The sequence below is a fragment of the Cucurbita pepo genome, chromosome 13 (genome assembly GCF_057944985.1).
Source record: "Cucurbita pepo subsp. pepo isolate OVF chromosome 13, ASM5794498v1, whole genome shotgun sequence".
NCBI lineage: Eukaryota > Viridiplantae > Streptophyta > Magnoliopsida > Cucurbitales > Cucurbitaceae > Cucurbita > Cucurbita pepo.
The window spans coordinates 1,133,752-1,147,390 of record NC_141810.1 but is presented as its reverse complement, the minus strand read 5'-3'; the positions used below and the strand labels follow the sequence as shown (position 1 = coordinate 1,147,390).

The 13,639-nt window shown below is 33.1% G+C and overlaps 2 protein-coding genes across 9 annotated transcripts; both read right to left on the bottom strand.

The window, feature by feature from the left end:
• Nucleotides 1–5,065: 5,065 nt before the first annotated feature.
• LOC111808834 (uncharacterized) lies at nucleotides 5,066–10,220 on the bottom strand. 8 transcript variants are annotated; one of them, XR_002817135.2, is made up of 10 exons: nucleotides 9,970–10,220; nucleotides 9,452–9,580; nucleotides 9,114–9,153; nucleotides 7,647–7,722; nucleotides 7,357–7,557; nucleotides 6,839–7,051; nucleotides 6,369–6,758; nucleotides 6,217–6,274; nucleotides 5,978–6,048; nucleotides 5,066–5,710 (listed from the first exon to the last, which is right to left on the bottom strand). XR_002817135.2 is itself a non-coding variant. In XM_023695034.2 (8 exons), exons 1-7 carry the CDS (start codon nucleotides 10,010–10,012, stop codon nucleotides 6,414–6,416), a joined length of 1,047 nt encoding a protein of 348 aa, XP_023550802.1. In that variant the 5' UTR covers nucleotides 10,013–10,220; the 3' UTR covers nucleotides 5,066–6,274; nucleotides 6,369–6,413. The 8 variants fall into 8 exon arrangements, 1 of the variants encoding a protein (XP_023550802.1); XR_002817136.2 differs by having other exon boundaries at nucleotides 5,066–5,574; XR_002817131.2 differs by having other exon boundaries at nucleotides 5,066–5,162; nucleotides 5,403–6,274.
• A 2,203-nt stretch (nucleotides 10,221–12,423) lies between these two features.
• LOC111808636 (putative CCR4-associated factor 1 homolog 8) lies at nucleotides 12,424–13,020 on the bottom strand. The gene has a single exon (XM_023694751.2). It carries the CDS (start codon nucleotides 13,018–13,020, stop codon nucleotides 12,424–12,426), a length of 597 nt encoding a protein of 198 aa, XP_023550519.2.
• Between the last annotated feature and the right edge of the window lie 619 nt (nucleotides 13,021–13,639).

Genomic DNA, 13,639 nt, shown 5'->3' with positions numbered 1-13,639 from the left:
TGTGTCTGGCTCTGATACCATTTGTAACGTTCCAACCGAAATTGTCCTCTTTGAGCTTTCCCTTCCGGATTTTTCCTCACGGCTTTAAAACGAGTCTGCTAAGGGTGTTTTATTTCTCCTCCCCAACCGATACGGGATATCACATAAATTTTAAATTTTTAAACGTGAGACGTGATTAAAATTTTTTTAAAATTATCCTTTTATTATTGTTCTTTTTAATTCTTTTTAATTTTCAACTTTCTAGGAAAAGAAATGAGAATGATTCTTTCTTATCTTGTAACAATAAAATACAATATTTTAAAAATAAATTAAAAAAATATGATTGAATGTATTATCTTGTATTAAAAATTGGATCAAATAATTTCAAATATAGTTTGTCCATATTATATATATATATATATATATATATATATATATATTAAGAATTATACAATAAATGGTGATAGAGATAGGCTTGGTTTGGTCCATTTTTTTTCATTTCAAAATTCAAAATTCTCAAATTAAATTATAAATTTAGTTTTTAAAAATTAAATTTACCTTATAAAATTATTATTATTATTATTATTTTAAATGTCGGAGAGCTGTTTTGCATTAAAAAAAAGTAATAAAGATTCTATTGATTGGAAAATAATTTTTTTAAAACTTTAAATTTAAAATTATTTGGATTGTCTCAAATATCTGTAATAGGATATGAGACTCAATATCGATCTGAAAACGTTAAAGGAACGTTCCATAGTAAAAACGGGGACTACTTCTAGCAAATATTAGCTATGGATCACGCTCATAATCATAAGGGCATCTCGATATGGAGTTGGGTCATCGAGCTTAGTGATAGCTTTTGTTATTAGTGAAGGGAACTGCAATTATTGATCCTATTTTATTCCAAGTACGCACATGGTGCTTATAATGTTCGTGTGCAATATTTTAACCAAGAACACTACAAAACAAGGATGAGTTATATGCATATAATAGTAGAAGGCAATAAAGTCAATGGAACATTGAGAAGAAACATCTCGTGATCGTCGACATGCTTTGCATCCAAACGTTTGAGACTCTTGCTATACACGAGTGTGGCTAGCTTACGAATTTGCCACTTTCGTAACGGGTTTTAGGTATTAGTTGATTGTATACAAAATTATACATGAACGGGTGAGCTATTAGGGTATCTCTTATCGGGCCCTTGTCTTGTTATCTGTGGGGAACTTTGTGATATCCCACATTGGTTGGGGAGGAGAACGAAACACCGTTCATAAGGGTGTGGAAACCTTTCTCTGAGGGGAAGCCCGAAAGGGAAAGTCCAAAGAAGACAATATCTGCTAGTAGTGAACTTGGATTGTTACAAACCCGCTCCTGATTCGTTGCTTTGTTGTGTACACTTTGTAACATCTATTTGATACGAATACAGTAATGATAATATCGATTGTAACAGCCCAAGCCCACCGCTATCAGATATTATCGCTTTTGTCCGTATTACTGTCAGTCTCACAGTTTTAAAACGTGTTTATTAGAGAGAGGTTTTCATACCCATATAAAGAATGTTTCGTTCTCCTCTCCAACCGATATAGGATCTCACAATCCACTCTTCTTCAAGGTAGAGTGTCCTCGCTGGCACTCGTTTTCCTCTCCAATCGATGTGAGATTGATCTTCTCTAGACCAATTGATAGGTTAGGACCTAATTAGTTGTGAACGTCGTGAGGTGCTGCTCTCAATCACGGACGTGTAATCTTCTTCAAGGCCAAGTGTCCTCGCTGGCTCTCATTTTCCTCTCCAATCGATGTGAGATCTCACACCGATCTTCTCTAGACCAATTGATAGGTCAGAATCTAATTAGTTGTGAACGTCCTGAGGTGCTACTCTCAATCACGAACGTGTAATTATTGAGGCTTTATATGTTGACGTTGATTAAAAATGTCTATGAAAATAGCGATACGTGAGCGGGCCCATAGAAAGGGAGAGGAGTTTGAATGAAGAAGCAAAATCCATTGGACCGCCATGCTCTTACGACAGTGCCCCTTCCCCAACAAAACATCAAACTTGGGCAACAGAAAAACCAAATCCCAATCCAAGAGGGCACTGCTATTCTCACGCTAACAGACTTGCCTGTCTTTATCAATCCCAACCAAAACTCCCCCATCACCCCCACTGGGGCCCACACCATATATCATGCTTAATAATTTCCATCGCTTCCCGCTCCACCATAACTTTCCAACCGTACAATATTTGGATTTAATTAAAATTTATAATTTAATTTTAATATATATATCTTTTGATAAATTATTTTTCAACACTTAAATTTTTATTTTTAAACGTTATTAGTAAATAAATAAATTAAATAAATTTTAAATATATATATATATGCATGTGTATTCTAACAAAAAAAAAAAAAAAAAAAATTGTATTTTTTAAGTAATTATTTTAGGAGAATTATTATTTGAATTTAACTCTGTTCATAATCTAATCAAAATCGTACGCGTTGAATTGGATTGGGTTGATCAGGTTATTCGAGTCATCTAATTTTTTATATTGAGATTTGAATTTTCAACTTCACGAGAATGATTACATGTTAATTATTGTTGATCTATGCCTATTTTAACTATTTACTCGTTAAATAACATGATTAATATTCAAATAAGTCCTTAAACTTTTTAAATAAGTTTCTTTAACTTTAAAATATTTCACATTTTTTTTAAAAAAATACGATATTAAATTTTTAATTTTGTGATTATTAAGTTCGTAATTTTTTAAAATTAAATTAAATATGTCAAGAATTTATAAGTTTAGATAAACATAAAATTAAAAATTAAAAACTATTAATTTTGAGGCCTCAATCAAAAGAAAAAGAAAATGGGCCGAGGATATTTTGGTAAAAAAATCTAATGTCAAAGTGGTAAATAAGAAAGTTGGAGAGGGGTAGAAAGGTCATTTGGAAAATAAGGCAGTTTTAATTAATATGAAGGTTGCGGCAACGCATATTCGCATATGGGGACGGAATAATTCCTTGACAAGGCGAGGAATATCCGCCTCAATTGTTCGCCGATGGGGCCCAAAGGGATCATGCTGACCTGTAACTTTTCGTGGCTTTTATTAAATGGAGGGTGCTGAGCTGGCCAAAGTAAGCCACGTGGACCTTCAAATGGAGTGCCAACTGCCAAAGCGAAACGCTAGCTTACGGGCTGCTGCCCGTCTCCTTCCTTTTTTTTCTTATAAAAGCGTACTAATTTTGTATTTAATATATTTATTACTAATTTAATTTTTTTTTTAACAAATGTAAAAAAGAAATTATTATTATTAATATATAAATTTTGTGACTTTTTCAATTTTTTGTTTAATAATTTTGTAATTTTTTTTAAATTATCAAATATATTAGAAATTAAAAGCTTTTGAAAATTTATTAACTTGATTAGTTTAAAAATGATAAAATTTGTGCTAACACATATTCTCGATATTCACATTCTTTAGTTCATTTTCTATAAAGACACGGACAACTTATAGAAGATTAAAGTAAACGATGCATTTTCCTTTCATCTCTTAAAGTGTGTTCCTTTAGATCGAAAGGGATTGTTTAAATTCTTGATATTAGTTAAATTTATCTTCAATATCTCCTTAAAATTGATGGAGAAAAAAAAAAGTAAATATTTAGAAATAAACATATATGCAATTAGGTTGAGAGGTGGGTATCGCTCTCTTTAAGAGAATTGAATCTTCTACTTGTGTATAATTTTTTTTATATCAACCATCGATGCAACAAGTATTTTTTGACATGTCTCATCTAAGATACAGTAACTCAACTGAAACGTAACGTAGCTCAAATCACTCTACATTAAGACGTAGAGCTCAAAGCTCCACAACAAAAAATACCCCTCTTTTGACTCGTTTCTCTTAGAAAAGAAAATATGAGAGAGATAAGAACAAAAACTTCGAGTATTTGTTGTCAAGAGAGGTATTTACACTTTAACATAAAACTTCTAACCTCTACACAAGTCGAGTTGAAGTAATTAGATTAGGGTTTAGATGATTCGAGAAAAGGCTTAGCAATTCCATGTTGTCAAATTGTAGAAGCCTACAAATCAACCAAACATTAGCCTAATTTGTAGCTAACTTAGTAATATTAATAACATTTTAAGAATGAACAAGATGATATTTGTGTTAATTATGAGTTTGTTATTTGAGTGAAAGAAAGAAGATATGGAGACAAATAATAGAGGGCAATTGGATAAGTGTATGTATTTTCTTGCCCCTTACAAGAAAGAAAGAATGGTAGAGAAACAATGAGCAATCTTATCAAATCAATGACCAATCTTTCTAAGAAGCTTCAACGAAGTTTCATTTTTTTTTTTTTTTTTCAATTTCTCTATGAACTTTGGTTTCTTCCTATTGAGAAGCTTCAAGGAAGTTTCACTCTCCATGTCTTTTTTAGCAAATATGATTTGTTTATTGTCATGAGGTTTGGATTATTTCATATGCTGTGTTTTCATGAAATAAAAAAAAAAAAAAAAAAGTGTAAATGAATAAATCATAAAGATTCTGTTTGTTTCTTGTGTTTGGTCATTATCTACGAATCAAAATTATTGATTCATGAGAATGGTAGCTTAATTCAAATCAAGACTAAGATTTATACAATAACTGTAGCTTGTGCAGACGAATAACCAACGTGCAATGAATAGAGAAGGTATAGTAATGCTAAGAATGACCTAGTATCGAAAACTAGTGAATCTTGAATTATTCATTATATTTTTGTGACACACGAATAAAGGAGGGGTACATCAATAAACTGAGACTATCCAAATGAGAGGCTTCTTGAAACTAGAATGCTAAAAAAGGCTTAAAAGACTATTATTACATATATCAACAAGTACATCTCCCTTCTCAGTGGCTCAATCAAAAGATAAGGCATGTGAGCGAGAATAAAGTATGCTGAATGAATTCTTGGTCTATCTACGGCGTACGAAACAGAGCGTAACAAGAGGCCAAAGTCCATTTATGTTCGAAGATAGGGCTTAGCTCAATCAAGGAAATTTGTGAAAGAATGAAAAGAGAGTAGGGAAGCCACGAGAAGGAATGATATTCACTCACAATTTCAAGTCAGCATTTCTCATCAGTTCAGATCAAAACTAATTCCAAAGCTTTGCCTTGCCTTTGTTTTATATAGTCACCTCTCAATCTAAATTTAAGAACAACAAAGATCAGCCTACTGGCCTTCCTACCTAAGTCGAAGACTAAAATAGAGAACAATTGTGAACTACAACAATCTCTCAGATTCCTAATAATAATCAAGGGATCAACTTCAAAAATGGGAGCAATTTCAAATGGTTCAACAAAAATCATATTTGGAGCATTCAAATGGTTCAGAAAATACCAACTACTTTGCAAAATAAATTCCCTGCACGGGATCATTCCTTACCGAGTAGGTTTGTTCCACGTGTATGCTACCAAAAAATTCGCCCAATACATTTCCTGCAAACTGTATGGATTAAAGATCATGCTATTTTACAGATTAGCAGTCAAATTACCTCCAAGCACCAAAAAGTTGCACACTTCTTCCATGAAACCAGAATTTCGATACGGAAAGCCCCCTGTACTCGATAAAAGTAATACCTCCTTTTAGTAGGTATTGTCAAGCTCCATTTATGTAATCAGAACTTCCAATCTGCTAAAAAAGAACAAGGCATGTCCCACCATGATGCTAATACTCCCACGTTTCCTTAGATTCTATACTCAACACCAGATAATAGAAAGACTTCAAAACTCAGCTCTATGAAAAAACCTAGAAGAATGCTTTCTATGAGATGGAGCTACTGATTAAATACTTCCTTAGGCTAGATCAACATAACCCTTATTTAAAAAAACATGGGCAACATAGAAACACACTCCCTAGTAATACATCATTTGAAGACCAAAATACGCCTTGGATGCAGGGTTGATAACATGAAATGTTGATAACGTGGTCTTAAGAAAGAGATGATATTTATATGTTACCTCAAAAATGAGAATATAAACGTCAGTCCTTTCAGCAGTAGCGACAAATATGCATATATTTCGTTCCTGGCCTATTAAACACATGGCAAACACCGAAGTAACACTTGCTCTCCCAATATGAAAATGAAGGAGAGACATTGAACAGTCATTTATAAGAATCAATTATGAAGGAGATGTGTAAGTCAAAAGTCTAAACCATACTTGAAGAAGAGTCATAACAATTAAAAAAAAATACCTACCTCAACACTTTTCTCCTCTAATAATAATGATGAAAGGGAGATGATACACTCAACACAGCTGTGAGATAGCAAAAACAGTTTTACCAATACTGACAAAGTAATTTGAGGTACCAAAGCATACATTCATAAGCTTCGAACATGAAGAGATCTACCTCATTGAATCCCAAAGCTCAGACATCTCCCAACACATTTCATAGTTATGATCGCACTGGACTTCTGGATGATCTCCTGTGACCATGCCTTGCAGGGGATCTTGACCTGCTCCGGCCACGAAACCTATCCCTGCCTCCATCTCTTCCATTCCTAGATCTCCAATCCATTCCTCTTACTTCATCACGGCCACCTCTTCTAGACCTTTCACGATCTCGGTTTCGTTCACGATACCTATCTCGATCCCTGTCTTGCTCTCTGTCACGATATCGGTCCTTCTCACTAGAGTTACTTCTCTTTCTTCTCTCATACTCCTCTCTCTGCTTCCTCCGCTCTTCTGCCTCTTTCTCCCAAGCTAATCTTTCTTCTGCCATTTCTTTCTCCTTTGCTTCCTGCCAGGTGACGCCCACTTAAAACATATTTCACCAAAAGAAAAATGGTTGAACTTTCATTTAGTTTTAGGAGTGCTTACCTTGTGCTCAGAGATGAAATTTCTGACCATACCATAACCAACGTGTTGCTTACCAGTGACATGAGACTGAACTCTCTCTGCAGCATCATTTGCTACAAGAAAAGAACCGCATATCTCACAGAGGGCCATTTTTTTCTCTTGAGCAAGCATCAATACCTTATCGTTTTGGGTTTGTTGAGTTAAGGCAGTTTTTTCAGAATTAAGTAAATCCACCTGAAACGAAGACAACAAAAGTGCAATAAGAATAGCCATTTTTATCACCAACTGAATAATTTAGTGGTTCACAAGTTTTTTTTTTTTTTTTTTGATATAGTAGTTCACGAGATGTTTATGTTCTATTTTCAATATGTGGAATGTGACCAAAATATACTAAATAATGTCAAGTTCATTTTGAGTTATGCACAATAGTTAATGGAAGAGATTCTGGAATTGCTTCTCATTAAAGTAAATTCATTTAAAATAAAGTCTATGCCATGGTGTCCGGAATGCTTAAGCCAACCAGGCATGCATATAAGCACCTTTCTCATCAGCGCTTCAGCTTCGTCCACTTTACCAGCTTCACCAAGGGCCTCCACCTGTTCCAGTAAGTTCTTTATTTTTTCCTCCAGCACAGATAACTGCTCTGCCTTCTCAGCTGACAATGGAGATGGTGGTGCAGGTTCGACCTCTTGGGAAAGACGCTCTCGTCCACGCCTAACACGTCTATCCAAGTCCATTACCTGTTTAAATGATTGTAGTTTCCATGAAAAAAAGAAACAGATTGCACATATATTGTACAGCATCATCTTAAAACACATATAGCACTAACCAGTTTCTCGCAAAACTGAGCAAGTTCAGCCTCAAATTTGGGAACGAAAGCATCATGCCTTGGTGACTTTTCAAAGCTGAAATATATATATATTTTTTTTTTTAAGAAAAAGGAAGAAATCATTACTAGAAGAAAAAAAATCTGTGAGGTTCTTTTATAGCTACAGTTTATATGCCTTCATTTACATATATTTCAAAGCAAAACAAGAATTACTAGTTCCATACGCATAGAAACAAGAACCTGAAGAAAAATTTTAGTCTTGAAAGACCAAAAAGTATGCTCAAAATAAGCATATTGTTAAGACCAAGCAATGTTTCAAGATGTCCACTAGTTGTAATTAATGCTGCTCAAGGCGTCCAAGAAGAACTACTTTCTTTCAAGAACATTACTTCTCCAGTTTAAAAAAGCTTAGTAAAGTGGAGTGCTTTTATCCATAACAGTGATGTGATACTTAAATCAGAGATATTTCTCAGATTCATAGTTCCAAATAAAGCAACGGTTAAGAGAACCAGCTATTACAATTGATTCACAAACTTTGCAGAGAGGGGGAGAAGCCCCAGGTTCAAGCTTCACGCTTCACAGAGAGAGAATTAGCACAAGCTGAAGCTGTTGATATGGTTTTTCCCTAAATGTCCTCATAATTGCATTCTTCAGAGGATATTCAAAGGCCTTTTACCTTCATCCTCCAATGCAAAGAGGCATCACCATGTCCCTATGAACATCATGTTTAAGGTGACAACATGGCCACCATGGCATGTACCCCAACAAAGGTGCACATCATTAGTAGTTGGGGTTGACAATGAAAGTGAGAGGCAACCCCCTTCTCTGCATAGCATGAACCTTAGTAGCACTTTATAATATCAAAGAACATTAACTGAAAAGCGATGAAGGTATCATACGATTGAGAACTCAAACATCAGAAGAAAGGTATTTGCAAGCTATTTCTTTGCAAGTTGCTTCAATGTACTATATTTTCCTTACCTTACGATTCATCAACCAACATTCGTGCAGGTTGAAAATACTTAACAGCCAATGCTTCAATTTGAAAATAAAGCACCTATCTCACAACATGATACTCCTTTTATATTAAGACTATATGATACTTTTTAAATCCCACAAGAGGGAAAGATAATTTCATTTGTATGAAGGGCAGCCAATAACTAAATATACAACCAAGAATCGGAAAGACTGCATTATGAACTGGAAACTTGATGTATAAAAACAATAGCCAACCAACGCTCACGAAAACAAATCCTGTCAAATGCCATATCTTATATTTCCCAGAACATAGCTAGTGCAGTTGCCAGACCTCCTCTAAAGAGAGTTATCAAAAGATAAATGGTGAAAACAGAAGCTTTGTTTTGTAACCATGTGGGATAAACACTACAAAATCAAATACATAAAGAATATAAAATTCATGACACAAAGCGGTGATAAAAGTACTCAAATTTGGTACTTGGGTTTCACCTTTCTTTTAATTTCTGGTCATGTATTCTAGGACAAGGACCTGATACAAAAGAGGAAACAAGAATCCAATCTTAGAAACAAATTACCCTTCCTATACATTATAGACCAATAGTCCGCAAAAAAAGATAAACGAGCATATATTTACTATAAGTAGACCTATAAACACAAATCAGAACATTATCCAATAAGAATAAGCATTGAGACTAAAAACATACACAGAATTAGCATTTTACCATTATTCTCAACAACTGCTACTGACTTCTCCTTATTGGACTTTGCCACTTAGAAATTTGACAGAGACCAGAGATACGGTTAATATAAAAAAGTAAACAACGCACCAAGGTCGCTCCGAGTATTTACGAAAAGATCATGCGGGCAGAACCGGACCATATAGAACCCACAGACCTCTTTATCATCCCACATAACTTCCTTGTATCCTCTTCTTTCTTCCTCCGTCAAATTACGCGCTAAAAAAACCAAAACAGATGCAAAATCAGTCACTTCGTTTGAAGCAAAGACAACTTTCGCCGTGGAAATTTGAAGGAAGACATCAGCCACACGAAACTACAAGCAAGCACCAACAAAGATCAAATGGCAACAAAAATCGTGAAAAAAGAAAATTAAAAATAAGAAAACTCATGTTGGAAATCACAAAAGGGGAATATCAAGTGAAAAATTGCACGCCTGGTGGATAATACTCCCACATTCCCTGCCAAATTCCTCTAAACTAATAGAAACACTTCCATTCCCCTCCAACTAGATACTCCACAAGATCAAAAAATCAATAACACGTAAATTTTATCAAATTGAAACGAAAATTTCCAAAGAAAAATTACAAGTCGAATCAGAAGAGTACCTGAACCCATGAGTTCATCCAGAAGAGCTCTCTGGGCGTCCATGCTGACCAAATGCTTTCCAGAGGATCACAGAAAACAAAGAAACAATTACTTGAAAGAACGATCCAAATTCAGTAACTTGAAATTCTGTCTTCAAGAGATTAAAAAGGGGTTTTGAGATTCTTGGGAATGTTTTTGGAGAGATTGTGTGGCGGTAGTACTAGGGCTTGAACGGCAACACCAAGAAATAAAACCTCTGCAAGGAAAACAAAATTCGACCTGTTTATATACTTTATGTTGGGGAAAATAATAATAATAATAATAATAATTTGGTCCTTTAATTTTCATGTATAATTATTAAAAATCTTCTTTTTTTTTTTTTTTTTTTAATTTTTATGATAAGAATAATTGATTTTCTTGTACTATTTTGTAGGGGTGTACATTCAACCCACAACCCGACAACTCGGACCAACCCAATCAAGGTTGAGTTGGGTTGTATTAGCATTTTGAGTAGGATTGGGTTCATTTTTCTAAACCCGATTTGAATCGGTTCAGTTTCGGGTTCAAGGGACAAAACCCTGGAGTGGCCCGAGCAACCCGATTCAAATAAAATATATAAATTACATTACGAATTTTGAAGTATCAATAGGCTTGCCAGAGTAGTACTTTGTCCGGTCTAGTGTGACCCACGCCCGAAGAGATATTCCTTTATTTCCATCACATATATTCAACCAATAGTGGTTAGAATCAAACTCTGGAAAAAGCATTTTATTGTTGTGTAATTTATCCTTAAAGTCTTGGTTTATCTCTTGGGGTAAATTCTCCCAAATAGTTATAATCTAACAACACTCCTAGCCACTTGAAACATTTTAAGCAACTGATTCTACTTCGTAAAGCTGTAATAATTCATGGTGTACGCGCAAGGATACAAAATTTAAATCTAGCTCAGCTGTAAACATGTGAATCATATATACCGCAGAAGGTGGTGTCCACTGTCTAAAATCTTTCTATCAACTCCTTTTGAATCATATATACCGCAGAAGGTGGTGTCCACTGTCTAAAATCTTTCTATCAACTCCTTTTGAATCATATATACCGCAGAAGGTGGTGTCCACTGTCTAAAATCTTTCTATCAACTCCTTTAGAAACGTAGGATGGAGCAACGAAAAATGGCAATGAACTAACAGCATACCTATGTTGATGGTAATATCGTGACTCGAACAAAGAAAAATTGCAATCAAATAAAGAAAAAATTGAAGATAACTAGATGCAACCAAGCAAGTGAAGCTATTTCAATCAAATTCAAATTGAGGATGGAACACGGATCGGCGGAGGAGTACCCGAGTAAAAGTGAGGCAACAACTTTGAGATTTTTCTGAGTCGCCGGAACCTGAAAGTCATATTCGTTGTAGAAGAACGAAATGACAAAGTTGGCTTCGAAAGGTTTTAGCCGTTTTCGTCTGATTTGAGAGAAGGAAGAGTAAAGGGCAAAGTTGTCTCTTGAAAAATATTCAAACAACTGGTTTTGGTTTTTAATAAAAAAGCTCATTTATTATTTAAATAAATAAATTATTTTTAGTATTAAATAAATAAAAATTATATTCGTTATACACGATATTATACAAATAAATTATTTTTAAATGAAATAAATTATTTTTCAATATATATATTTGAAAAGTAAGATTTAAATTGAAGAAAAAAAATAGTCTATTAAATAAATATAAATTTTAATAAATGAAAGTTATATAGGTGAACATATCCTATGATCTTATTCAAATAAATTGTTTTTAAATTGAATAAATTATTATAAATAAATTATTTAAAATAAAATTTATATTTTATTTAAAATAAATTATTTTTTAATATATATTTGAAAAATAAGATTTAAATTGAAGAAAAAAAATTAAATGTTAAATAAATAAAAATTATATAGGTGTACATGTATAACCTTATCCAAATAAATTATTTTTAAATTAAATAAATTATTTAAAATAAAAGTTACACTTATATAAATAAATTACTTTTCATATATATATATATATATTCAAAAATAAGATTTAAAGGAAAGAAAAAAATTAGTTGTTAAATAAATATGAATTTTAATAAATAAAAGTTATATTAGTGTAACGATTAGATATGTTGTATATATGGTATGATCCATATGTATATATGATATGATATATATGGTATGATGTTATACAAATAAATTATTTTAAAATTAAATAAATTATTTAAAATAAAAGTTACATTTATTTTAAATAAATTATTTAAAATAAAAGTTACATTTATTTTAAATAAATTATTTTTCGAAGATTTAAATGGAAGAAAAAAAATCATTAAATAAATATGAATTTATATACATTATACAAGTATATGATCTTATACAAGTTGGCACATATTTATAACCCTTCCTCTAACTTCTAAAAAAAAACTATTTAGCACTCTCCTCATCTACCCTCTACAAAAAAAGACAATTAATCGGTTGAGATACGACCGTCGGTTAATTTTGATGGATCTACAATCACAACGGGTCGTCGATAACCCTGAATGGGATATGGTAATCCATATAAAAAACCTTCATGTATCTTTGGTTCAACCTTCATAATTGCCTTCATCTTGGCATAAACCGAGGCTGTAAGCAAACTGTCAGACCCAGCGAAGTGGGCAGTACCAATGCGATTAATTTGGAGCAGCTTTGCTAGTTTTTTTAAGCCTAGGTTGCCATTTAGTAGGTAGTCAGAGTACCGAGCCATATGTTTTAGGTCGGTAACTGTTCCTAGGAGATGTGCAGCAATGATGGCGAACATAGACATGGATGTAGGCATGGAGATTATGTTGTTAAACTTCATTAGATAGGCGATGTCATACAAACCATGAAATGTTATCCATCTTTGTATTCTACGGCTTCGAATGACAGGGTTAAATTGTCTACTAAATTCTTCGGGAGCAATTCCACAGCTCCTCAGTTTATTAAAATTAAATCCCTTGTTTTTTAGAAATGAATCTAGGGAATAAACACCCTCCATATTACTAATTTTATCGAAATCTTGAAAGTTAAACTCCCACGTCATTCCTATTTTTCCATTCTCATCGATGAGGGTGAGTCCTAATTGGAGGATGCTCAGTCGATTGACGTTAAATTGTAGGCATTGATAGAATTCTTCATCTGAAACACCTTTAGGAGTCCATCTTAAAAATCCTGAAAAAGAAGATACATCCAGAAGTCAGTAAAACAAAACTAAAAAAAATCATCCATAAGTCAGTAAAACAAAACTAAAAAAATCACAGCTTCTCACTGTCTTGAAGTTTAATTTTTACCTGGAAACTCGGTATCCATCGCCACAATTGGAAATTCGGATAGATAGTGCTTCATAAATTCTATCTCCTCGAATAAATTGTGAGACCAAACCTCTCTCTTCCATTGTCCTGCAACTATAGCAGCTCCTTCAATAATTTTTGCCATTTTGTTTCAAGAAGTTTTTAGTATGGATGATTGTTTGTCGAAATTTTTTTTAACTTCACAATCAAACTATCGAATTGAGTATGAAAGTGAGGAAGGTGAGCGTATATTATAATAAAAATGAATCCTAATCCACAAAAGAGAGGGAAGCAAGATTATCTAAATGAAAATAGGAATACATTAGATAAATATATTTTCAAATTTAAAAAAAAAAAAATCTATTACAAACT